The 27809-nt window shown below is 36.8% G+C and overlaps 1 protein-coding gene across 3 annotated transcripts in view; it reads left to right on the plus strand.

Moving 5' to 3' along the window:
• Positions 1–27809, plus strand: part of APOOL (apolipoprotein O like) — a 102979-nt gene that overhangs the window by 17806 nt on the left and 57364 nt on the right. For 2 of the 3 annotated variants that reach the window (XM_032592103.1, XM_030305370.2), the window contains exon 2: positions 24578–24682. The exons of the other annotated variant lie outside the window; for it this stretch is intronic. In XM_032592103.1, coding sequence (XP_032447994.1) covers positions 24578–24682 — 105 coding nt within the window. The remainder of the gene's footprint in view (positions 1–24577; positions 24683–27809) is intronic. 3 annotated transcript variants of the gene reach the window in all.

The raw sequence follows: 27809 nt of genomic DNA on the forward strand, positions 1-27809 counted from the left end.
TTCAGGAGGGGCCCTGTGGCAGCCGGAGGGAGTCAGATCCGCTGCCGGAGGTTTGGCTCCGCAGAAGCACAGAGTTGGGTGTTTGCGCGGAGCGAGCAATTTCCCTGGCCGGAACCGGTTCCCTTTGGGATTTTGGCTGGGGGGTGGGCGGGGGAGATGGCGCTGGCGAGCGCCTTTGTTCCCCGCCAAACTGAGCTCTGTCATCCGGGGGCTCCGCAGCTCACCCTCCCTTTGTCCTCCAGCCTTCCCGCTTTCCGAGCAGAGCTGTTAACTTATGACCTCCCAGACGCTAAGTCGCGCTTGCTGTCGGAACACAGTCAGTCAGGCCCCTCCGCTTTTGCAAGCCGGACTCGGGGGCTCTGCTTGGCTGGCGAGCCGCCCCTCCGCCCCGGCTCCCTCCCGCCAGTCCGTGGAGCGCGCACCGCCTCGCCGCCCTTCCTACCCTCTTCCGTGGGCCTCTCGTCTGCACTTGGGTCCGGTGACTCCGTTCTGCTAATCCTCTGGGGGTTTTCTGGGTTATTTAGGCAGGTGTAGGTGGAATCTAAGTGATCAGCAGGACGCGCGGTGAGCCCAGCGTCCTCCTACGCCGCCATCTTCCCCTCCCCCTGGTTAGATTTATTCTTAGGTATTTTATGTTTTTTTGTGCAACTGTAAATGGGATTGATTCCTTGATTTCTCTTTTTGTTGCTTCATTGTTGGTGTATAGGAATGCAACCGATTTCTGTGCATTGATTTTATATCCTGCAAGTTTGCTGAATTCATGAATCAATTCTAGCAGTTTTTTGGTGGAATCTTTTGGGTTTTCCATATAGAGTATCATGTCATCTGCGAAGAGTGAAAGTTTGACCTCTTCCTGGCCGATTTGGATGCCTTTATTTCTTTGTGTTGTCTGATTGCAGAGGCTAAGACTTCCAATACTATGTTGAATAACAGTGGTGAGGGTGGACATCCCTGTGTTTTTGCTGACCTTAGGGGAAAGCTCTCAGTTTTTCCCCATTGATGATGATATTAGCATTAGGTAATTCATATATGGCTTTTATGATCTCGAGGTATGCTCCTTCTATCCCTACTTTCTTGAGGGTTTGTATCAAGAAAGGATCCTGTATTTTGTCAAATGCTTTCTCTGCATCTGTTGAGAGGATCATATGGTTCTTGTCCTTTCTTTTATTGATGTGATGAATCACGTTAATTGTTTTGCAGATATTGAACCAGCAACCCTGCATCCCAGGTATAAATCCCACTTGGTCATGGTGAATAATTTTTTAATGTATTGTTGGAGCCGGTTGGTTAATATCTTGTTGAGGATTTTTGCATCCATGTTCAGCAGGGAAATTGATCTATAGTTCTCCTTGAGTAGAAATTATTCTATTTTAAAACACTTATTTGATACAGTATAATAATCATTGCGTTAATTTGATAAAGAAATTTTGTCATGGCACATGCGAAGTAGAATGCTGTTTCCAGTAAGAAAGAATCACTCTTGCTGTATTTATTCAGGGACAATATTCAGAAGGTAAAAATTTAGTCAGAAGAATACTGCCTTCCATTTATTTAGCAGTAAACAGTTTATAAATTCCATCTATTATAGTATTTGATCTTAGAACATTCCTACAAGATTTTGAAGAAGGAGGGAAATATTCTGTAAGGTATCCATATTTTATGTAAAAGTACTTGTGATAAATGTTATTTGCAGTGGGGCTAGATTAATTAGGTCTTCAAATGGTTCTGAGAGGCATTTAAATATGCCTATAAGCATATTTAAAAATTTGAGAATAACTACATTTGGGGGGGGCTGTAGTTCACAATTCTCATTAGATTCTCAAAAAGTTAATACTACTCAATCAGTCTTACAATGTCAGATTAGCTTTAGGATCTTTGGTTATCATTTACCTCCATAATTGTTTGGCACATAGGCATTCAATAAAACATGAAAGAATTTGCTAAGCTACCTATGTGCACTGCCTTATTTAAACCTGTGAATTATTACTTAGTTTTGAGATCCAAAGCCCTTTGGGCACAAAGCGGCATAAGAGTATAAATAAGGAGCCTACCTTTTAGCAGAAAAATAGGCTGCATACATTTTAAAAGGTAAATTATAACAGATTCGTTTAACACTAAATTAGTGCTTCACACAGGTAAGAGCTATATGAATTTATAGGGATGGCTACGAGTGAGCTAATGGAACTTGAGCTAGGCCTTCAATGAAGTGTTTAAGTAAACATACTCATTCAACAAATGTTTTTTGAGTACCTGCTATGTGCCAGGCACTGTTAGGCGCAGGAGATGGGAAGACATTTTAGCAGGGAAAAGAAGTGAGTGAAAGTACTGAGGGAGTAATGTGCTTGACATGTTTGGGCCTAAGAAGATTAATTTGGCTAAGGTCAGAGGGTATATAGAGAGGGATAGAGTAAAATCATCTCTTGTTGGAGTGTACTGTCTTTTCAAGTAAATACAGTGCTCTCAGTATTCTTTTCTCACATCCCCACAAGGTAGATATAGCCTAATTTTTTTCTTATATATAGCATATGCACGAGTATATATGTGTGTGTAAAACGGAGCTGTTAGGTGTTTTCTTTTAAATTCAGTTGCTGATTTTGACAATTGTTATATTTATCAGATCTTGATTAGCATAAACTGCCTAGAGTTGAATTTTGCTAGTCTTGTATCATTTCTGAAGGATTTTTTAAACTGTAAATTTGTGTAACTCCTATATTCCCTATATATGTTTTTATTTTAAATTTTCCCACTTCTTAAGTTTTTATTTATCTAAGATAAACTTTTGACATATTCAGGTGTTATTCAGTAATAATTATATCATAATTATTGAGTATTTAGAAATTCCAAAATAGTTTTGTTCTTTCATACAATATCATAATTAAAACGCTCTGTGCTTTATTCATGTTTTAACATTAATATTCTATAATTTAATAATACATTAAGAACCATATTTATTCAAGCCACACTGAGCTCAGCAGTTATTCTGGCTAACTTAAGATGGGCTTTGTAAGTGCTAGAGCTTTAATTTTGATGAAGACTATAATTGACAGGTACTGCGTAATTCCCTTCCATCTTAAACCTGAGAGTTTAACCCATTTTCATCATTCACTGTCTTTATTTAACTTTGCCAGTTGTAATATGTTGTATGCTATAACTTATTAATGAAAATGCGAATATACTGAACCTGAATGAGTACTGAACACAGAAATAACCTTAGAATTATGCTATCTTAAAAAGGTTTCTGGTGTCATTTGCTTTTGTCTCATAAACATGAAATAAAGTGTGTGTGTGTGTGTGTGTGTGTGTGTGGTATGTATAATTTATTTATAATTATGTATGTATAATATGTATATTATATATATATATATATATATATATATATATATATATAATTTCTTACCTTTGTGGCAATGTAACATGCTCAATAAATCAAAAGCAAAAGCAATGTTTTTCTAAATATTTTTCTGTCCTCCAAAGTTCACTGCTGGTATTTGTGTCCTTTAGTTGTCCTTTTACATTGAAAATATTAGTATGCGTTCTCTACCATTAACATAAAATACTTTCTGATGCATAGTTGGCATTCAAAAATATTATTTGCTCCTTTCCTCTTACTAACATATTAGAGCACTAGTATTATTTTATAAGCACATTCATCTTCAGATTACTTCATTTTGTAGATGTGCCACTACTTTCTCTTAGTGTTCCTTAATATTTGATTTCCAAGAAAAGACCAGATCTTATGTACCATTTAAAATGACATTTTTTTATTATTTATTTATTTATTTACTTATTTATTTATTAAATATGAAATTTGTTGTCAAATTGGTTTCCATAAAACACCCAGTGCTCATCCCAACAGGTGCCCTCTTCAATACCCATCATCCACCCTCCCCTCCCTCCCAGCCCCCATCAACCCTCAGTTTGTTCTCAGTTTTTGAGTCTCTTATGGTTTGGCTCCCTCCCTCTCTAACCTTTTTTTTTTTTTCTTTCCCCTCTCCCATGGTCTTCTGGTAAGTTTCTCAGGATCCACATAAGAGTGAAAACATATGGTATCTTTCTCTGGATGACTTATTTCACTTAGCAGAACACTCTCCAGTTTCATCCACGTTGCTACAAAAGGCCCTATTTCATTCTTTCCTATTGCCACGTAGTATTCCATTGTGTATATAAACCACAATTTCTTTATCCATTCATCAGTTGATGGACATTTAGGCTCTTTCCATAATTTGGCTATTGTTGAAAGTGCTGCTGTAAACATTGTGGTACAAGTGTCCCTATGCATCAGCACTCCTGTATCCCTTAGGTAAATTCCTAGCAGTGCTATTGTTAGGCATAGGGTCGATCTATTTTTAATTTTTTGAGGAACCCCCACTCTGTTTTCCAGAGTGGCTGCACCAGTTTACATTCCCACCAACAGTGCAAGAGGGTTCCCGTTTCTCCCAATTCTCGCCAGCATCTGTGGTCTCCTGATTTGTTCATTTTAGCCACTCTGACTGGCGTGAGGTGGTGTCTGAGTGTGGTTTTGATTTGTATTTCCCTGATGAGGTGTGACATTGAGCATCTTTTCATGTGCCTGTTGGCCATCTGGATGTCTTCTTTAGAGAAGTGTCTATTCATGTTTTCTGCCCATTTCTTCACTGGATTATTTGTTTTTTGGGTGTGGAGTTTGGTGAGCTCTTTATAGGTTTTGGATACTAGCCCTTTGTCCGATATGTCATTTGCAAATTATCTTTTCCCATTCCATTGGTTGCCTTTTAGTTTTGTTGATTGTTTCCTTTGCAGTGCAGAAGCTTTTTATCTTCATGCGGTCCCAATAGTTCATTTTTGCTTTTAATTCCCTTGCCTTTGGGGATATGTCAAGTAAGAAATTGTTGCGGCTGAGGTCAGAGAGGTTTTTTTTCCTGCTTTGTCCTCTAGGGTTTGGATGGTTTCCTGTCTCACATTCCTGTCCTTTATCCATAAAATGACATTTTTTTTAAAGAAAAGAGAGAAACCAAAAAACAGACTCTTAACTGTAGAGAACAAACAGAGGGTTACTAGAGAGGAGGTAGGTAGGTGGATGGGTGAAATAGTGAAGGAGATTAAGAGTACACTTTTGAGAAGTGAGAAATGGAATTGTTGAATCACTATTCTGTACACTTGAGACTAATACAACACTGTTAACTACACTGGAGTTAAAATAGCATTTTTTTTTAAATTTTTATTTTCTAAGTAAGGTCTACACCAAGGTGGGGCTTGAACTCACCACGCCAAGATCAAGAGTCATGGGGCACCTGGGTGGCTCAGTCAGTTAAATATCTGATTTCAGCTCAGGTCATGATCTCATGGTTCTTGGGTTTGAGCCCCACATTGGGCTCTGTGCTGACAGCTCGGAGCCTGGAGCCTGCTTCAGATTTTGTGTTTTCCTCTCTCTATGCCCCACCCCTGCTTGTGCTCTGTCTCTTAAAAATAAATAATCGTTAAAAATTTAAAAAAAGATCAAGAGTTGCATGCTGTACCAACTGAGCTAGCCAGGCACCCCCTAAAATAACTTATTTAAATACAAAAATAAAATGGCATTTTTATCATTTTCAAATATCTTCTCCCATTCAGTAGGTTGCCTTTTTGTTTTGTTGATAGTTTCCTTCCCTCTGCAAAAACTATTTATTTTGTTGTAGTCCCAATAGTTTAAATTTGCTTTTGTTTTCCTTGCCTAAGGAGGCATCTAGAAAAATGTTTCTATGGCCAGTGTCAAAGAAATTATCACCTATGTTTTCTTCTAGGACTTTTATGGTTTCCAGTCTCACATTTAGATCTTTTATCCATTTTAGTTTGTGTATTGTGAAAGAAACTGGTCCAGTTTTGTTGGTTTGCATGTTGCTGTCCAGTTTTCCCAGCACCTTTTGTTGAAGACACAGTCTTTTTCCCCTTGTATATTCTTGTTTCCTTTGTCATAAATTAACTGACCATTAAAGTGTGGGTTTATTTCTGGACTCTGTTCCATTGTTCTGTTCCATTGATCTATGTGTCCTTTTTTTGTGCCAGTACCCTAGTGACTTCTTCTAAACCTAATTACCTGTCAAAGACCCCACCTTATAATGCCATCACATTAGGGGGTTGAGGCTTGGGGGATACGATCCATAATACCTTGTCTATTTTTAAATTAAAAAAATCTTAACATTGGTCAAGTTTGACATCATTGGTAAAAAATATATTTTCTTGCAGAATGTCCCCAACCCACTTATTTCACTTTGGGATTATGCTTGATCATCATGTGTCCCCATAGTGTTGTTAGACTAGAGCTAATAAAACTGCTGGACAAGTATTTTGTATATCATTTTAGATAAATGCTGGATGATAGTGGGTAACTATCATAGAAAGCAGCCTTATATTTATAGTACAAGTAGAAGGCTTCATTATTTTTTCCCAGGTGGTACTTTTTTGTTTTTAACAAAAATGTCAGTTCAGGGCTGGAGGAAAAATAAGCACATTCATGATTTGACAGTTTTCCTGTCAAATAGCCAACATATAGTGTCTAATAGATTTTGTATTTATCTGTAGACTTTTGATGACCATTAACACATTAAGCCATGTTAGTATTTCATCAGCATTCTGTTTCATAGTGTAACAAATTTTAGATTAAAGACCTGTTTGATACATAAAGCTGGCTTATTCTAACTTTAAAGCTATGGAATAATACATAATAATGTGTAAACAGAGAGGTCATCTTTAGCATGCTACTTGTTATCCATTGTTCTAAGTTTTACCATTTCAGAAATGCGGTGATGATTTGTAGGCCAAATGAAAATCTAAATGGATACAGATGATATGATTACTTCATATTCTAGTCCTTGGATCTTACATTTTTCCAAATATAGGTTATTTTGACCTAATGTTCTACTATCATTGAATTATACTAAAAAGTGTAGTTTGTACAAGGCTGGGGAAAAGTAGCTACAGCACTGCTAAGATTTAATCATTGTCTTCAACTAAGATGCAGTCTGTGGAGTTCAAAATAGAGTGACAAAACAGATATAATTAAAGGGTAGGAAAGACTGCATGAAGAGTGTCATAACAAGTAGTTTTTCAGAATGGCCAGGATTTTAGTAGAGAGGGTATTACTGGGGGTAACGACATGGAGACTGGCACCAGTTGAGTTTAGCTGCATCAAAGAATTCTTGAAGTAGAGTAGTGAACAAACACAAGGTATTCCTAGTACCTAGCATTGTTTTGAGTAATCTTAGTTTAAAGAATGGGGAAAATGTAAATAAAATATATATAAAAGGTTTGTTTTTATCATTTTGTGAAACTATTCTCTGATTTATAGATGTAGATCGTCTTTCAGAACCATTCCTATATAAGGATAAAATCACTCATTTTCAAATTTTCCTCTTACTTTCTTGAACATGTAATGCCATTATATTTTTCTGCAGTAGCATAAACAACATCCAGTTCTTTATTCTGCTGTCTTTAGGTCAGCATAAATTGATGGATATAGAGTTAAGAATGGTATGTTGAGGGGCGCCTGGGTGGCGCAGTCGGTTAAGCGTCCGACTTCAGCCAGGTCACGATCTCGCGGTCCGTGAGTTCGAGCCCCGCGTCGGGCTCTGGGCTGATGGCTCAGAGCCTGGAGCCTGTTTCCGATTCTGTGTCTCCCTCTCTCTCTGCCCCTCCCCCGTTCATGCTCTGTCTCTCTCTGTCCCAAAAAAATAAATAAACGTTGAAAAAAAAAAAAAAAAAGAATGGTATGTTGAAAAGCAGAAACCATGTAAATAATTTAATTTATTGTCAAATAAATTTGACACTTAACATTGTGTAAGTTTAAGGTGTACAGCGTGTTACTTTGATATGTTTATATATTGTAATATGATTGTCATTGTAGTGATATTTATCATATTACATGATTATAGTACAATATTATCTGTGTTCATTGTACTGTGCATTCAATGTGTCACTACTTATTACAAGCTTGTAATACCCATCAATCTTATCTACCCCCATCCCCTGGTTACTGCCATTTTATTCTGTTTTTTTACAGGTTTGACTTTTTAGATTTCATATATAAGTGATTTCATACAGTATTTGTCTTTCTCTGACTTACTTCATTTAGCATAATGTACTCAAGGTCCATCAGTGTTGTTAACGAATAGTTGGATATCATTCTTTTTCAGGGCTGAGTAATATTCTGTTGTGTATATGTACCACATCCTTTTTCATATGTTCATTTGTTGATGAAAATTTCAGTTGTTTCCATATGTTGGCAATTGTGAATAATGCTGCAGTGAACACGGGAGTGCATATATCTCATTGAAATCATAGTCTCTTCTTTTTGATAGAATCATAAGACAAATCGAATGTTGGAGCTCTAAGGCAGTGCTGTCTAATAAACTTTCCTTGATGATGGAAATGTTCTATTTCTGTGCAGTCCAGTATGGTAGTCACTAGAGTCCTGTGTATCTTTTGAGGCCTTGAAATGTGGCTAGGGGGATGGAGGAACTGACTTCTCAACTTTATTTAATTTTAATTAATGGAAATATAAATTTAAATAGCATACGTGGATAGTGGCTACCATATTGGACAGTACCGTTTTAAGGGTCCTAAGATTTTCTGCTTAAGGTCTATCATTTTACACATAAGGAGACTTTGAGAGTTAGCATGACTAACCAGAGATTATGTAGTTGTTTAAGAACAGAGCTGGGATTAAACACAGGTATCCTGATGCCAAAGTTGGTGGTATTACTAGATATGGAAAACTTTTTTTGAACATTGAAAGTTTTCAGTTGTTAATCAAATGGTATTACTTTTACTCCCTTTATTGTGTTTAGTTACAATTACCCATTTCTCTTTTCTGCTTCCTCTCCTTCACATATACCTACACTAGCTCCATCAAAAAAAAATGTCTTAGGATGAAGTTTTCAAATTAATTTATTTAACTAGGAAATAAGTTTTCGTTGTATGTGATTTTAAATGACTTCTGCTTCTAAATTTTTGAAATTCCCTTTGTGGTCTCCATACTCAAGATGTTCAGTGTGGGTAAAGTGATTCTGGTCATATAATCTAGAGTATCATTTTAATATAAGGTAATTATTTGTTCATAACTTTCCTTGTGTTTTTAAGAGAAACAAAGTGGCAATATCTTATCTGTAGCATATTATACACTTGGATATTATCACTGAACTTAAGAGTTTTGCATTGTCAAAATTAGGAGGAACTTTGGATGTTTTATAGTGCAGCCTCCTGTCACACGTGGGCAATCTGACACACAGTGAAGGGCAATTTACTTGTAAAAGATGTCATGGTGAGTTATTAGTAGAGCCCAGACTAGAAGCTAGCTTTTCCAATTCAAAGCCTGGTGTTCTTTCCACTAAATTACTGTTGCCTCTCAGATCTTCATAAGTGAACAAATTAAACAGCACTGCAGTGTACAAAGTTCTATTAAGCTGCTAATGGCTGTCCTAAATTTTGATGACTAATCTCAGCTTTTCCCAGCTCGTGAAATGCTGGAAGTAGACACACCAAGTTCTTGAGCCAGATATTTAAAAGCATTTTACATTTGCAATATTACAAGCACATTGAATTTTTTTACAAGTGTTGATTTGAACATCTGTCTTTCTGGCGGTTTGCATGGGTTACTTGTTGCATAGTTATATTCTAATATGCCATTGTTTCCTGAGGATTGTACCCACCCCCACAGTTGTCAAAAATATGGTTATTTTTTCTTTTGAGTGAAGTGGAAACGCATAGTCATTTTTTGAACTGTATTGGTCAAAGGCCAAATGTTGCAGGTTGGAATGTTGTGAGGCTGAGATATAATGCAGGCCAGACTGGTGACTGGAGGAATGAAAGGTAGTATTTTATTTCAGTTTCCTGCAGTAGTGCAACTCTTCTAGCTTGCCACAGCATTTGTTGACATGATTAGACTGACATTTAAAATGTACTGGTGATGCTTCAAAGGTGACAGATGCACAGCCATAAACTTATGAATTTCCCAGACCCATGTGTTTGATGTTTAAATTTGCATGTGTAACAGAGGGATCACCAATATCAGGAAACTAATCTCAGCAACAAGTATATACTGTTCCTCTGTTCCCAAGGAGTAAAACAGTCTACTTGGGGAGAATGTACTAACACCAGTGACTAATAAGAAGCTAAGGAAAATTGTTGGGAATAATGGGAAATAAGACTACCTATATAGATTACAGATAGATTATGGAGAGCCTGGAAAATACAGAATGGTTTTAAACAGTATGCTAGGAAAAAGGGGGACAGCTTATTTTCTTGAGCAGAGTAGTAGTCTGACTGACAAAATAATGATTTTAGTTTGACAGTGGTAATTACAGTTGGTTGAAATTAGATGAGAATGGAGTGGTGACCATTGGCCAGGAGATTGGTGGTGATGATGATGATGATGATAATAATTAATATATATGAGTGCTTTTCCTTTGCTTGTCCCTGTGTGATACATAGTATTACAATGTGTTAAAGTTGACACCCAGTCAAATCACTTCCCCAACGCCACACCACTAGTAAGTAGTAGAGCTCGAATTCGAATCTATGTCTAATTCTGAAGTCTGTCCTCTCTCCACTATTTTACCAACTAGGCAATAAAGGCCTGGTCTAGGTTGGTGGACCCTATAGCACTTTCTACCTACCTGTATTATAACACTCATCACTATGGGGTCTTTTTGTATTATATACTTGTTTTCTCTATTAGACTATGATTCTTTGAGGACATGGATCATATCTTTATCATTTAGTAACCCAGCACCTAAGTTGTACAGTAGGTACTTGCAAATATTTGTTGAATGAAAGAATAAAGAGTAAAGAGTAAGAAAGAGATATAAACAAATTATTTTTGTAATTGAGTAACAGTAGAATATTAAAGTTGGTAATACTAGAATGCTTCCTTCTGTTCTTGCCTTTTACCAGTATTAGTAAACTCCCCTCATTTCAACTAAAAAACACTGTTGACAAATTATGAGATGTATCCTAAGTTTCATAGGAGTCTTTAAATTTTTTTTTATTATGGAAAATTTCAAACATTTACAAAAGTATAGAGAATAATGTGAAATATAATAATATGATATAGTATAATATAACATAACATAATACTTAATAATACATATTTAATATATGACTGTCACCCAGCTTCAATAATTATCAAGTCCTGGCAAATGTGGTTTCATGTATACCCCACCCCTGGATTATTTTGAAGCAGATCCCAGGCATATTTCATCTGTTAAAACAGTATATATCTTAAAAAACTGGAAATCTTTAAAAAATTATTACACATAAAAATGCCCTAATGCCATATATCTGGTCAATGTCAAAATGTCCCTGAATATGAGGTCAGCTGTGAAGATGATGTAGTAGGAGGACCCTAAGCTTGCCTTGATCAACAGATACCACTAGATGACATATCAGCATAAGTAACCTAGAAAATGGTATGACAATTGGCAGAACAAACTTCAGAGATACAGTTTAGAAGCAGCAGTTTGAAAAACACCAGGGGCATATGGGAGGTAGAGTTATTTCCTCACCTTAGAGCATGTCCCAGACAAGGATCATGGGGAGACCCCTCCAGGAACAAAGAAGATGTTAGGCACCATTTCCCTCTCATTGCCCCCAGCCATAAACAACAACCACCAGCAGGAATCAGAGCACCACTGACACTCCTTTCTTAACATCTTACACCAAGCCCAGCCACCCCCCACCTCCATGCTTCTGTGAATCCTCATTTCCCAGTCATATTTCCCTTAGTCACAGGGCTGCAAACCCCTCCCCCAGAAGATAGGGGCAAACCCTGCCAGTACCACATCTCCCGACCTGTGTGTTTGTAGGACCTGAGTTCTAGGGGTGCAGGGGGCAGGTCTCATTTCAAAGCAGACCACTGCACACCATGTTAAAAAATGCCCAAACCTGCTGGGAACCTAACACTGCTCACAGTAGGCAGAGAGAACCTCTGCAGACAGCTAGACTGAAAGAAAAAGAGGCCAAGACTCAACAGCAGGGCACACACAACATGCCTAGGACACAATCCCTGAAATGCTATGCCCTTGGGAACTGGGAACACTGCACTGCAGGGCACTACAGGATATCTTTTTCATAAGGCCATTACCTTCAAAAGCAAGAGACATAGCTGACTTTCCTAACATACAGAAACAGACAAAATGAGGAGACAGAGAAATATGTCCCAAATGAAAGAACAGAAAAAAACCATAGCAAGAGACCAGAGTGAAACGGATGTAAGTAATACGCTTGAGAGAGAATTTAAAGTAATGATTGTAAAGATATGCACTGGACTTGAGAAAAGAGTAGACAACATCAGTGAGGACTATAACAAAGAGATAAAAAAAAAAGGAACCAATCAGAGATAAAGAACACAATAAAATTAAAAATACACCTGATGGAATAAATAGTAGGATAGAGGAAACAGAGGAATGAGTTGATCTGGAAGACAAAGTAAAGGAAATTAATCAAGGTGACCAAAATAGAAGAAAAAAGAATTATTCAAAATGAGAATAAATTTGGGGAACTTTGTGACCCCATCAAACGTAATAACATCTGCATTATAGGGATCTCAGAAGAAGAGTGAGAAAAGGGGGCAGAAAATTGTTTTGAAGAAATAAGAGCTATAAACTTCCCTAATGTGTAGAAGGAACAGATACTTAGATCCAGGAGGCACAGAGATTCCCCCAACATAATCAGATGAAGGAAGGCCACAACAAGACACATAGTAATTAAAATGCCAAAAAGTAGTGATAAAGAGAAGACAAGAAAACAGCAGCAGAGTAGGAGGACTCTAGGCTCCTCTTAACCCATGAACACAACTAGATAACTGTCAAATATCCTAAATACCCCAGAAACCAACTTGAGGACTGGCAGAAGAAACTTCACAACTAAAGGGAGAGAAGAGGCCACATCCAAGATGGTAGGAAGTGCAGAGACATGGTTTAGGGGAGAAACAGATCCTGGCTGCTGCAGAGGGGAGGGAGCTGAGGTGGAGAAGGGTGAAAGAGAGAGGAGCATATAGGGGGATGCACAAGGAGAGTGTTTCCCCATAGCCACTGGCTTGAAAAATGAGAGGTGCTAATTTAATGAGTTTATGCAACCAGCAGAGCTTAAAGTCTGGATTTTTTTTTAAAAGCCTGGATTTTTTAAAGGTCAGTGAGCTTGGTTGGGATAGAGCCTAGAGGACACTGTGCTGCTCCTGGAGAGAAGATAGGCAAACAACCCCAGGGACAGACAGCTTGGAAACAGTGATCTGCTGAAGAGTGCCTGGGGTACATATTGGGGATATTATTAACTCTTCACAGAGATGCCTCTCCTGGAACAAAGGAGCTAGCTGGCACCATTTCCCTCCCCTGCCCCTCAGCATAAATAAAGACCAACCTGCAAACAGCACAGCACATACCCAGGCTGCCTAACTTGAACACACCAAGCCCTCCCCCCCCCCCCCCGCCACAGTGCTCTGGTGGGTTTTCCCTTTTCAGTCACATTTTCTTCAGTCCTAATGCAGCAGGCCTCTCCCTGCTAAGACCAGCACCAGCCCCTGCCCACACTGTGTATCCAACCAGAGATTTCTTCAGGATTTCAGTTCTGGTGGAGGTGTTGACAAGTCTTATTTCACAAGCAGGCCAGAACACATCTAGTTAAAACTCACCGCATTTAGGCCAGGGACCAAACACTGCCAAAAGCAGGCAAGGAGAGCCTCTGCAGATGAAGGGCCTGAAGGATAGAGCAGCCAGAATAGAACAGCAAAGTGCATGCAGCACACACTGGACACTTCCTGAAGTGCCAGGCCCTGGATACTGCATGATCTCTTTATAAAGGCATTAATCTAAGGAGCAGGATATAACTGGTTTTCTAACACAGAGAAGAAGGCAGAAACTTAGACAAAATGTAGACTTTATACCAAATGAAAGAATGGGATAAGGTCACAGGCAGAGATCTAAGCGAAACAGATATAAGTAACATGCTTAATGGAGAACTTAAAGCAATGATCATAAGTATATATACTGGACTTGAGAAAAGAATGTAAGCATTATGGAGACCATTACCACAGAGATAAAAGTTAAAAAAGAATCAGAGATGAAGAATGCAATAAACCGGATTAGAACTATACTTCATGCAATGAACAGTAGGCTGGAAGAAGCAGAGGAATGAATTAATGACCTAGAAGGCAACAAAATGGAAAGCAATGAGCCTGAACAAAAGAAAGGAATTTTGCAAAACAAGAATAGATGAAGGGAACTCAGTGACTTTACCAAACATAATAATATTTGTATTATAGGCATCTCAGAAGAAGAAGAAGAAAAGGGAGCAAATTTTTTGAAGAGATAATACCTGAAAACTTTCCTAATCTTGGGATGGAAACACACATCCAGACTTAAGAGGCACAGATAATTCCCAACAAAATCAACAAAAACAGGCTCACACAAAGACGTATTGTAATGAAATTTGCAAAATATAGTGATAAGGAAAATATCTGAAGGGGTGCCTGGGTGGCTCAGTCAGTTAAGTGTCTGACTCTTGGTTTCAGCTCAGGTCATGATCTCATGGTTTGTGAGACTAAGCCCCTTGTTGGGCTTCCCACTAACAGCATGGAGCCGGCTTGGGTTTCCCTCTCTTTCTGCCCCTCCCCACCTTCTCTTGAAATAAACTTTTTTATTTTTTATTTTATTTTTTAAAAATTTTTTAACATTTATTACTGTGACACAGAGAGACAGAACATGAGCATGGTAGGGGTGGAGAGACGGGGAGACACATAATCTGAAGTAGGCTCCAGGCTTTGAGCTGTCAGCACACAGCCTCACGCTGGGCTCTAACTCACAAACTGTGAGATCATGACCTGAGCCGAAGTCAGACGCTTAACCATCTGAGGCACCCAGGTGCCCCAAATAAATAAACATTTTGAAAAAAGAAAAAAAATTGTAAAAGCAGCAAGGCAAAAGAAATCCTAATTTTACAAGGGGAAATCCACAACGCTAGCTGAAGATTTCTTAACAGAAACATGGCAAACCAGAAGGGAGTGGCATGAGGTATTGAAAGTGCTGAATGGGAAACATCTGCAGCAGAGAATACTTTAGACAGGAAGGCTATCATTCAGAATAGAAGGAGCAAAAAATAGTTTTCCAGACAAAACTAAAAGAGTTTGTGATCACTGAACCAGTGTTGTAACAGATATTAAGGGGGACTCTTTGAGTGGAAAGGAGAGACCGAAAGTGACAGTATTAGGGCAGGAAACACAAAAGCAGTAAAAATGAATATTTCTGTAAAAATCCAGTCAAGGAACTCAGAAGAAAGACATAAAATGTAATAACATATCTAAAACATGATGAGGAGAGGAAGAAAGAATGGATTGATACTTGATTTGCAGAAGAGGTTATATACAAACTTAATGGTAACCATATATTAAAAACCATTAATAAACATGCAAAGTATAAAGAGAAATCCTATTATATTACTGAAGAAAATCAGCAAAACATGAGAGAAATGCAAGAAAGGATCAGAGAAAATCTCCAGAAGCAAACACAAAACACGGAATAAAATTGCAATATAAATCTATCAATAAGTACTTTGAATGTACATGGACTGAATGCTCCAATCAAAAGACATAGTGTGTCAGTATGTATAAAAAAACAAGGTCATCATTATTCTGCCTACAAGAGACTCATTATAGACCTAAAGCTACTTTCAGATTGGAAGTCAGGGGATGGAGAAATATTTATCATGCAAATGGATGTCAAAAGAAAGCCACAATTGTAATATTTATATAGGACAAACTCGACTTTAAGCAAAGATTATAACAAGACACAATAACAAGACACATAATAATGGGGACAGTCCAACAGGAATATAGAACAATTGTAAATATGTATGCATCCAAGATGGGAGCACTTAAATACATACAGCGGTTAATAACAAAAGTTAAGGAACTAATTGATAGTAATATAATAACAGATAATGTGGGACTTTAACACCCCACTTACAACAATGGACAGGTCCTACAAATAGAAAATCAACAAGGAAACTATGGCTTTGAGTATCGTACTGCACCAGATGGACTAGACAGACATATTCAGAACTTCCATCTTAAGATAGTGGAATGCACATTCTTTTCTAGTGCATATGGAACATTTTCCAGAATATACCACATATTATGTCACAAAAATGGACTCAACAAATACAGGAAGATTGAAGTCATGCCATGTACCTTTTCTGACCACAATGTTATGAAACTAGAAGTCAACAACAAGAAATAACTTGGAAAGAACACAAATATTTGGAGGTTAAAGAACATACTACTAAAGAATGAATGAGTCAACCAGGAAATAAAAGAAGAAATAAAAAAATATATGGGAACAAATGAAAATGAAAACACAACTACCAAAATGTTTAGGATGCAGCAACAAGTGGTGCTAAGGGAAGTATCAGTAATATAGGCCAATGTCAAGAAACAGGAACAATCTCAGGTAAAGAAACTTACCTACACCTAAAGGAACTTGTAGAAGAACAACAAATAAAGCCTAAAGCCAGTAGAAGAAGGGAAATAATAAAGATTAGAGCAGAAATAAATGATACAGAAACTGAGAAAACAATAGAACAAGTCAATGAAACCAGGAACCCATTCTTTGAAAAAATTAATTAAATTGATAACCCCCTAGCCAGATTTATCAAAAAGTAAAGGTAAAGGATCCAGATAAATAAAATCGTGAATGAAAGTGGAGAAATAACAACCAACAACATAGAAATACAAATAATAAGAGAATACTATGAAAAACTATATGGCAAAAAATTGGACAACCTAGAAGAAATGGATAAATTCCTAGAAGCATATCAACTACCAAAATTGAAACAGAACAAATAGAAAATTTGAGCAGACACAGCACCAACAAGAAATTGAATTAGTAATGAAGAATCTCCCAACAAACAATAGTCCAGGAGCAGATGGCTTCACAGGTAAATTCTACTAAACATGTAAAGAAGAGTTAATACTTATTCTCAAAATATTCCAAAAAATAGGAAAAAAAGGGAAAAATTACAAATTCATTCTATGAGGACAGCATTTCCCTGATAAGAAAATCAGATAAGTACACCACTGAAAAAGACAACTGCAGGTCAGTATCTCTGACAAACATGGATTAAAAATGCCTCAACAAAGTACTAGCAATTGATTCCTACCTGCATTAAAAAAATCATTCAGCACAATAAAGTGGGGTTTATTCTTGGATTGCAAGGGTGATTTAATGTTTGCAAATCAATCAGTGTGATACACCATATTAATAAAGGATAAGAACCATGTGATCATTTCAATACATGCAGAAAAATCATTTGACAAAGTACATCCATACATAATAAAAACCATAAACAAAGTAGGTTTACAGGAATATACCTCAACATAATAAAGGCCATGTACTAAAAACCCACAGCTAATATCATTCTCAGTGGGGAGAATACTGAGAGCATTTCCCCAAGGATCAGGAACAAGACAGCAATGTACACTCTCACCACTGTTATTGAATATAGTACTGGGAGTGCTAGTCATAGCAATCAGACAGCAAAAAGAAATAAAAGGCATTCAGATCAGCAAGGAAGAAGTAAAAGCTTTACTATTTGCAGGTGACATAGTATTATTATGCAAATAACCTGATAGACTCCACCAAAAATCTGCTAAATCTGATGAAAGAATCCATTAAGTTTGCAAGATATAAAATCAAAGTATAGAAATCTGTTCCATTTCTATACACCAATAATGAAGTAGCAGAAAGAGATATCAAGGAATGAATCCCATTTACAATTGCATCAAAAACAATAAGATACTTTAGAGTAAATTTAATTAAAGAGGTGAAAGACCTATTCTCTGAAACTATGAAACACTGAAGAAAGAAATTGAAGGACACGGAGAAATGGGAAGACATTCCATGCTCATGGACTGAAAGAACAAATATTGTTAAAATGTCTATACTAGCCAAAGCAATCTGTACACTTAATGCAATCCCTATCAAAGTACCACCAGCATTTTTCACAAACCTAGAACAAATAATCCTAAAATTTGTTTGAACTCACAAAAGACACTGAATAGCCAAAGCAGTCTTGAAAAAGAGAAGCAAAGTTGGAAGCATCACACTTGTAGTCTTCAGGATATATTACAGTGTTTTAATGGTCAAAATAGTATGGTACTGGCATAAAAATAGACACAGACAATGGAATAGAAAGGAAATCCAGAAATGAACCCACAAATACATGGTTAATTAATCTTTGACAAAGCAGGAAGGAATATCCAATTGGAAAAAGACATTCTCTTCAACAAATGTATTGGGAAAACTGGATGGCAACATGCACAAGTATTGGACCACTTTCTTATATCATACACAAAAACAAATTAAAAATGGATTAACAACCTAAATGTAAGATCTGAAACTATAAAAATCCTAGAAGAGAACACAGGCTTTGACATTGGCTAGAGCAACTTCTTTCTAGGTTTGTCTCTTGAGGCAAGGGAAACAAAAGCAAAAATAAACTTTTGTGACTTCATCAAAATAAAAATCTTTTGCACAGTGAAGGAAACAGCAAAACTGAAAGGCAGCTTATGGAATAGAAGATATTTGCAAATGATATATTGGATAAAGAGTATCCAAAATACATAAAGAGCTCAACACCCTAAAAACAAAAAATCCAATTAAAATGGGCAGAAGACATTCATAGACATTTTTCCAAAGAAGACATACAGAGGGCCAAAGATAAAATGAACACATAAAAGATGTTCATTATCACTGATGTTCAGAGAAACCTGAATGAAAACTACAATGAGTTATCACCTCACACTTGTCAGAAGGGGTAAAATCCAAGACATAAGAAAGGTTAGTGAGGGTGTGGAGATAAAGGAACCCTCTTGCACTGTTTGTGGGAATTCAAACTGGTGCAGCCACTGTGCAAAATGGTATGGATGTTTTTCAGCTCATTAAAAATAGAAGTAACTCTATGATCCAGTAATTGCATTACTGGGTATTCACACAAAAAATACAAAAACACTAATTCAAGGGGTTACATGCACTTCTCTGTTTATTTGCAGCATTATTACAATACGCAAACTATGGAAGCAGCCCATGTCCATCAGTAGATGAATGGATAAAGAAAATATGTCTATATATAAATGTATACATGTAAATGTGTATATATATGTTTATATACACATATATATACAATGTAAACATATATATATATATACACACATACACAGTGGAATATTTTTCAGCCATGGAAAATAATGGAACCTTGCCATTTGCAAGAACATGAACAGAGCTAAAGTGTATAATGCTAAGCGAGATAAGTCAGTCAGAGAAAGAAAGACAAGTACCATTTGATGTTACTCATATGAGGAATTTAAGAAATAAAACAAATGAATGAAGGAAAAATAGACCCAGAAACAGACCATTAACTAAGAACAAACTGGTGGTTACCAGATGGGAGGTGGATGGGCAATGGGTGAACTTCACAGTGGTTATTAAAGAGTACATTTAAGAGGTGTCGGGGTGGCTCAGCCAAGTTAAGCATCTGACTTCAGCTCAAGTCATGATCTTGCAGTTTGTGAGTTCAAGCCCTGCATTGGGCTCTCTGTCAGTGCAGAGCCCACTTCAGATCCTCTGTCTCCCTCTCCCTGTGTCCTTCCCTCACTTGTGCACTCTCTCTCAAAAATAAATAAACATTACAGAAAAGAGTACATTAAAAAAAGCCCTGAATTTGTCATAAGTTTTTGAAGTTCATTTTTTAATTCTCATTCCAAATAGTATCCACATATTGGAATTTATTATTTTTAAGTTTCTCAAGTCTTTCACTCCATTTTGCTTTGTTTATTTATTGAGGAAATCAGGTTATGTCATTTGACCTATAGAGTTTCTGAATTCTTGAAAAATTTTTAATGAATTCCTAGGGTGTCTGTTTCACTGTCTTTATCTTATGTATCAAGGTAGTATAGGGCAGCTAACTGATAATTCGTATTTAAATTGAGAGCTGGAAGATTTTGCTTTAACTTCATTAATCTTTATCCCCTACTAAAAATCTCAGTCTTTCAAATACCAGCATACTCTAATTGTGTTATTCTACAAAACACACCTAGCAGTTTCATAATAAAATGACATCACTACTACCAACAATATGATTAGAAACATTATGAAACACATTACTAAGAAGTTTTAAATTTTTTGTTGTTTTTACATTTGTATTTTTTGCTGTTCTCTCTGTCCTTTGGGTATATTGCCCATTAGGAATGGACAATCAGGGGTGCCTGGGTGGCTCAGTTGGTTGGGTGGACAACTTCGGGTCAGGTCATGATCTCATGGCTCATGAGTTCGAGCCCCACGTAGGGCTCTATGCTGACCTCTTGGAGCCTGGAGCCTGCTTCGGATTCTGTGTCTCCCTGTCTCTCTGCCCCTCCCCTGCTCACATTCTTGTCTCTCTCTGTCCCAAAGGTAAATAAACATTAAAAAAAAAAGGAATGAACAATTAATTGCATGGTTGTAGGTACACTATGAATTGTTCTTCTCTGTGCTCATTGCCTCTAAATGGTTTATTTCATTTTCCTTTTAATTTTTAAGGCTTACCTTTTTAACTTTACATTTTTAAATTGAAAAAATTTTATACTTTTCACAGGACTCTTTAGTAAAAAAAAGTCCTTTGCCACATGGTGATACATTTCTAAAGCAGAACTAATAATTAGGGACTGTTTTTATGTTAGACTATAATTAATGCTGTTTATTACAAAATAGCTAGCACAATTTCTTATAGAAGAGAGCTTTAAATTTTAATTCTATTAGTAAAGAAGAGGAAACCCCTATGTTTATGTTCCCAGTGAAGTTGGATAAGGCACTATTTTACCATATTATTTCAGCTGTCATATTGTGACCTGGTTGGTGTCCCTTCTGTGATCCAATTGGTCTTATATTTTTTTCACATTTTTTGGTGATGCTGGTATTTAAAATAGTTCTCATGTATAGTGCACAAGTTTATCTTGTGTTTTTAAGTGCAAGAAATATGATATTCCTTATAGAGAAAATATGTGTGTTCAATATACTTTAAGAATGAGTTATAGTGCTGTTGGCCATAAGTTTAATGCTAATGAGTTAACAATGTGTATTAAATAAGGTGTTTTTATTTTTTTAAATCCTTTTTTAGAACTAAGGTGTTTTTAAATGGAAACACGTATATCAGGGCACCTGGGTGGCTCAGTTGGTTGAGTGTCCAACTTCAGCTCAGGTCATGATCTCACAGCTCATGAGTTCAAGCCCAGCATCAGGCTCTGTGCTGACAGCTTGGAGCCTGGAGCCTGCTTTGGATTCTGTGCCTCCCTCTCTCTCTGCCCCAACCCACTCGCATTCTGTCTCTGTCTCTCAAAATAAATAAACATTAAACAAAATTTAAATGGAAACACATATAAATCAAGGTTACATATTGGTCAGCTGATGAAAACATAACCAGAGGCTTGCAAGAAATTAAGTGTTTATTTTCCCTAGGAGCAGTGTTTCAGTATTCCTTAAATAAATTTTCACAGCTACTTTGTGAATTGCAACTACTGCAAATAATGACAGTCAACTATAGTTTGATTACAGAAGTGTTTGGAAGGTTTGTGTCTTATATGGGAGTTATCCTGATGCTCATCTTCAGTCTTGGTTTTTGTAAATCTCTTTTACAATAGAATTTTGTCCTAAAACCTGTTAACTTCTGGAGGAAGCCAGTTTTTATCTCTCATTAATTTTAAACAAGTCATTTATAATTTTGAATCGACAAATCATTATTTTGAAGTTACAAATAATTTTAAGTCATTATTTTGAAGTTACAAATAATTTTAATGCAAGGTCTTACCTTGTGAAAAGTACGATTGGCTTTGTTCAATTTTAATGCTCTTTAACAGCTTTATTAGCTTGTATGTTTGCATACTACCCCCAAACTCTAATACTTTTTGAATATCTTGTTTAATTTTCTAAATCAGGAATTGACATTTTTTTTCTATAAAGGATTAGTAAGTTTTTAGACTGTACAGAACATAAGGCCACATATCCTTCTTTGTTTTTTGTTTATTTTTATTTTCATAAACCTTTACATATTAATAAAAAAATTTAGTTCAGAGACCAGGCCAGATTTAGCCAAGAGTGGTAGGTTACCAATTCCTATTCTAAAATTTTCACTGTGGTATGCAGTCAGCTGCCTCTCTTTGGGTAGGGATCCCTTCTTCATCAGTATAACCTGTTTTTGAAAAGCCTGAATATGCCAATGTGCTATTTTCTTTGGACCAAAATCTTGGCCTTTTTTGTTTAGAGACAACAAATATGCTATATTTTATTGTTATTATGTTTCTCAACCAGAGCCTGATAAACATCAAATACATGGAGGAAGAAAAATGAAGTGTAAGCACAGCCACTTAACATCTTTGTCCAGGGAGGAAAGATTGAGGAGCAAAAATTAATTGCCCATTTACCAAAGACAAATCAGTTTTACATTATACATATATTGTTTATGATTACCATAAAAAGAAAGGCATTCCCATGTTTTTCAGATATATAACCTGGGACATGAGCATAGTACTGTCCAGTAGGAATTTCTTCAATGATGGAATTACTGTGTATCTGTGTTGTACAGTACACTGTTGAGCATGTGAAATGGGGCTAATATGACTAAGGAAATAAATTTAACATTTTACTTACTTTATTTTAATTTAAATAACCACAAGCAGCTAATAGTTACCATATTGTGCAGCATAACTCTAAGAGCTTAAGTAACTTGTCCAGATTTAGACAGTTCCACAACTGGAATTCAAAACCAGGCCTGTGTAACTCCTAAGCTCATGTTTTTTCCATTATACCACACTGCCTCATAAATAAAAGGTGGATTGACCCTACCCTACTGAGTAGAAAATGTAGTAAATGCAAATTTACGTAGGCATTTTTCAAGATATGTTAACTTTTTAGGCCACTAGTTTAGTTAATCTAGACTCTGGAGCACTAGATCATAAATATCAAACAATATGAACATATTTTATAGTTTATATAAAATAGTTTTATGTTATTGTATTATGCAAAGTAAGATAAATACACCCTGAGAAGATTTGGGTATTGAAAAATATTTAGGTATTAACTTACTTCAAAAGTGGTGTTTTTTTTTTTTTTTGTATCTAAGGAATAAGGTCTAACCAGGTGTTTTAAAATAGTTTTTAAGTGTAAGAATTGACATTCTTTAATCACTTCAGATATAGTAACAAGATTTCTCAGGTGCATGGGAGAGAGTATCATTGATTACATCAGCTTTAATATTTTTTTGCTGAAAAATGACACAGATATGATGTAGAAATCTTATTTCATTAGTGGATACCAAGTGTAAAAAATCAAAAGTAATGTCTTTTGGGAAGGCAGGCCTAGATAAATTATTCTGTGATGCTGGCATATGTACCAAAGGGAAGCTTGAAGGAAAAAAACAGTGAACAAATCTTCATCAGTTTTGAGTCTTCATTTTACCCTGTGTTTCTGGAGTCTCAATCTAAATCAGAGTTATGCCTGGCTCAAACAAGAAATTGCCTAACTAGTTTCAGTAGCTTCCCTTATTCTGCTCAGAAAATATTGAAAACTGTGTTAGAAATGAAGTTTAGACACTATCACTGTTATCAGAGAACGTGTAAAATTCTTTGGCTAGTATTTGTTCCAGTTCTTGTACAATTTCACTTGTGTGTAATCAAGAGACCTCTTTCCTCTGGATGTCCTTTGTCAATTTCATCAAACCTCCTTTCCTATGTAAAACTTTAACAGTATTTGTTCCCTGGAAAGCTTTTCATTTGGCCTTGAACACATAATCTTTAGGAATTATTTTGGTACCTGAATGAACACTGGAGCACTTTGTTCTAAGAGCCAGTGATTTTCCTGCATTCTTATTTCAAATCAAGCTATATCTGAAACAGAGGTCACTTTTGGCTTTAGATTAAGCACGAGACAGAGAAAGAGCAATGTGTTGAGAAGTTAGGAAAAAGGATTTGTAATGGTAAGAAATAACTTTTATAAATAATATAAGTTGTATTTCAAGATACAGCTTGAATCACCTAGTACTCCTTATCACCCTAGTCTTTTACTTTCTCCATTTATCATTTTGTAATATGTCATTTATTTATTGTGTTTATTGCCTGTTTGTGCTCCACTAGAATGTCAGCTCCATAAGAGCAAGAATCTTTGTTTTTTTTACTGATAATATCCTAGGCATGGAGGGTGTGGTCTGATAGTATTTCCTGAGCATGGTCTGACACTTATTTGTAGACTGATGAATACCATGATCTTTTCTACTTCATCACTCAGATTTTGTATTCACTTCTTAATAATTATTTTATTGATATATTCTACATGAAGTACACAGTTAAAAAATTAATAAAAATAATATTTTACCATCTAGTATGGTAAGAGAATTTTAGGAATTATATTCTAAAAATGTATGAAGCAATTTGGAGTGCTTGAGTTTTTACTACTTCAAATGAAACCCATTAGTGTTCTAGGATACCAAATTTATCAGGAAATGGAAGATGAGGAGCTTTTCAATTAAAAATATTTTTTTGATATATCTTTCTCAGATGGGAAAACTGATAACCATACCTGCAGGTCTGATGTGTGCATCTATAAGTGTACATGCAGCCAAAGAAGAAGAATTGAAAAAGCAGCTCGTAAAACCAGAGCAGGTAATTTGCCTACAAAAGTTTGTGAATTTTGTATAACATAAATATGCAAAAGCCATGAGTGTTTTTTTTGAGTTATATCCATTCATCAAAAATATATCTTTAATGAAAATGTTAAGCACGTTTTAGAAGTTGAAAGAGGGGCACATAGGTGGCTTAGTCAGTTAAGCATCTGACTTTGGCTCAGGTCATGATTTTGCAGTTCATGAGTTCAAGCCCCACATCGGGCTCTGTGCTGACAGCTTGGAGTCTGGAGCCTGCTTCAGATTCTGTGTCTCCCTCGCTCTCTTCCCCTTGCCTGCTGACACACTCTCTCTCTCTCTCTCTCTCTCTCTCTTTCTCTCTCAAAAATAAATATACATTAAAAAATAAAAAAGGAAGTTGAAAGAAATAGTTATAGGGTGTATCAAAATAAATACTGTATTTATTATATTTAAATCAAACATCTAGGAGGAGATTCAGATAGTGGAGGAGTAGGGTGACCCAGGCTTGCCTTGTCCCTTGAAAACAGCTAGATAAATATCAAATCATTCTGATCACCCAAGAAATAGATCGGAGGCCTGAGCGAACAAACTGCACAACTAGAGATAAGAAAAACTGCCACATTATGGAAGGTAGGAATTGCAGAGAGTTGATTTGGAGGATAAAAGAGCTGTGGGCATTGAGGAGGGGAGGGAGCCCTGATCATGACAGAGGAGTGAGAATGAGAGAGAATGTGAGGAGAGAGAGCGACAGAGAGAGAAAGAGTGAAAACACGCACAAATGATTGCATGACAAAAACCTCTTGCCGAAACCCACTGACTTGGAAAAGGAGAGAGGCTAAATACCATAAGTTTTTGTAAGCAATGGAGTGCAGAGTCTGAAGTTTTGGAGGTCTGTCCCGTTGCCAGTGTCCTCTGGTGGGCTTAGCAGTGCTCTGATGGGGAAGGAGGGCAAAAAACCAGGAGCAGGAAGGGTGGCCTGAGGATCCCCAGGGTTGCACGAGGAGAAGTACTTCCCTTTCTTGTAGTGCATTTGGGAGAGGTGGCATGGTCTTTCCAGGGACAAAAGACATGGCAGGCACCATTGAGTGTCCCCGTTCACTAACATAGAAACAGGGATGCCAGGTGAGTGTGGCAAGCCTTTGTGTGGGCTTCTTGCTTCTCTTTACTATAAACTCAGAGCCGCTATGCAGTCATGTAACTGTTTTCTGGGACAAGCTGATGTCCTGCCACAGTGCAGTGAGACCCTCCCCCAGAGGATCTGCACAGGTCTGTGCCACTAGGATCTCTTGGATTTGGAGTTTTGAAAAACCAGCTGCATGCCTGAGATAAAACACAGGAGTGCTGTGCCAGCTTGCAGGCAGACAGCTCAGATGCAGGCAGGGTGAAGGCAGTGATCTGAGAGAAGCCTGGGATACAGGAGTGGTCATCATTTCCTCTTCTCTGAAGGCTTCCTCAGAGGTAAGGAAAAAGTGCAGGTAAATCTCTCCTAGGACAAGTCTGCCTGAGAATCCGGGCCCCATCCCCATCCCCAGACAACCAGCACAAACCCCCTTGTGTGTACCAAATCTAGTGATCATAAAGTGCTACAAAGCTTAAGCCCTAGGGGAAATAGGATCTAACTTCCTTTGTTTTTATTAATCTTTTTGTATGGGATACAGAATAATTTATTTTATTTATTTAAAAAAAATTAATTTAATTTTATTATTTTACCTTTTTTGGATCTAGCTTCTTTTAACAAGCAGACCAAAACACACCTAGGACGTAGCTTCTTTTATAAAAAATTTTTTAAGGTTTTAATTTATTTTTGAGAGACGTAGACAGAGCATGAGTGGGGGAGGGGCAGAGAGAGAGGGAGGCATGGAACCCGAAGCATGCTCCAGGCTCTGAGCCGTCAGCACAGAGCCCAATGATGGGGCTCGAACACAAGAACCATGAGACCATGACCTGAGCTGAAGTCGGATGTTTAACCAACTGAGCCACTCAGGTGTCCCAATAATAGGCTTTTTAAACAATCATACAAAAAAGCAGTGATCCGGACAAAAATGACAGGATGGAGGAATTCACCCCAAGAGAAAGAACAGGATGTCACAGCCAGGTATTTAATCAATATAGATACAAGTAAGATGTCTGAACCAAACTTTAAAACAATAATCATAAGGACACTAGCTGGGATTGAAAAAATAATAGAAGACACTAGTGAATTCCTTACTGTAGAGATAAAAGAACTAAAAACTACTCAGGCTGAAATAAAAAAATGCTGTAACCAAGATGCAAAACCAAATATATGCAGACATTGAGGATGGATGAAGCAGAGGAACCAATCAGTGATATAGAAGATAAAATTATGGGAAGAAACTGAAGCCAAAGTAAAGAGGGAAAGAAAGGTATTGGATTACAAATATATATAGAACTCAATACCTCCTTAAACAGAATAATATTTGTATCATAGGCATCTCAGAAGAAGAGAAAGAGAAAGGGGCAGAAGCTTTATATGAGCAAATTTTGGCTGAAAACATCCCTAATCTGAGGAAGTAAATAGGCATCAAAATCCAAGATGCACAGAGAACTCTGATTAATTCAACAAAGCTGACTATAACCAAGATATATCATAGTCAAATTCACAAAATACATAGATAAGGAAAGGAAAGAATCCTGAAAGTAGCAAGGGGAAAAAGTCCTTAACCTACAAAGAAAGACATCAGGTTCCCAACATATCTTTGTAGAGAAACTTGGCAGGCCAGAAGGGAGTAGTATGATATATTCAATGTGTTGAATGGGAAAAATATGCAGCCAAGAATACTTTATCCGGCAGGCTGTCATTCAGAATAGAAGCAGAGATAGAGTTTCCCAGACAAAACAAAAGGAGTTTGTGACCACTAAAAAAGTCCTATAAGAAATATTAAAGGGGCTCTTTTGGTGGGGGGGATAAACCAAAAGCAGCAACCACTACAAAAGAACAGAGAACATCGTCAGAAACACCAATTTCAAGTAACACAATGGCACTAAATTCATATCTATCAATAATTACTCTGAATATAAATGGACTAAATGCTCTTATCAAAACACATAGAGTATCAGAACAGATATAAAAAAAACAAAACGCAGGGGTGCCTGGGTGGCTTGGTAGGTTAAGCGTTTGACTCTTG

This window comes from Lynx canadensis, chromosome X (assembly GCF_007474595.2).
Source record: "Lynx canadensis isolate LIC74 chromosome X, mLynCan4.pri.v2, whole genome shotgun sequence".
Lineage (NCBI taxonomy): Eukaryota > Metazoa > Chordata > Mammalia > Carnivora > Felidae > Lynx > Lynx canadensis.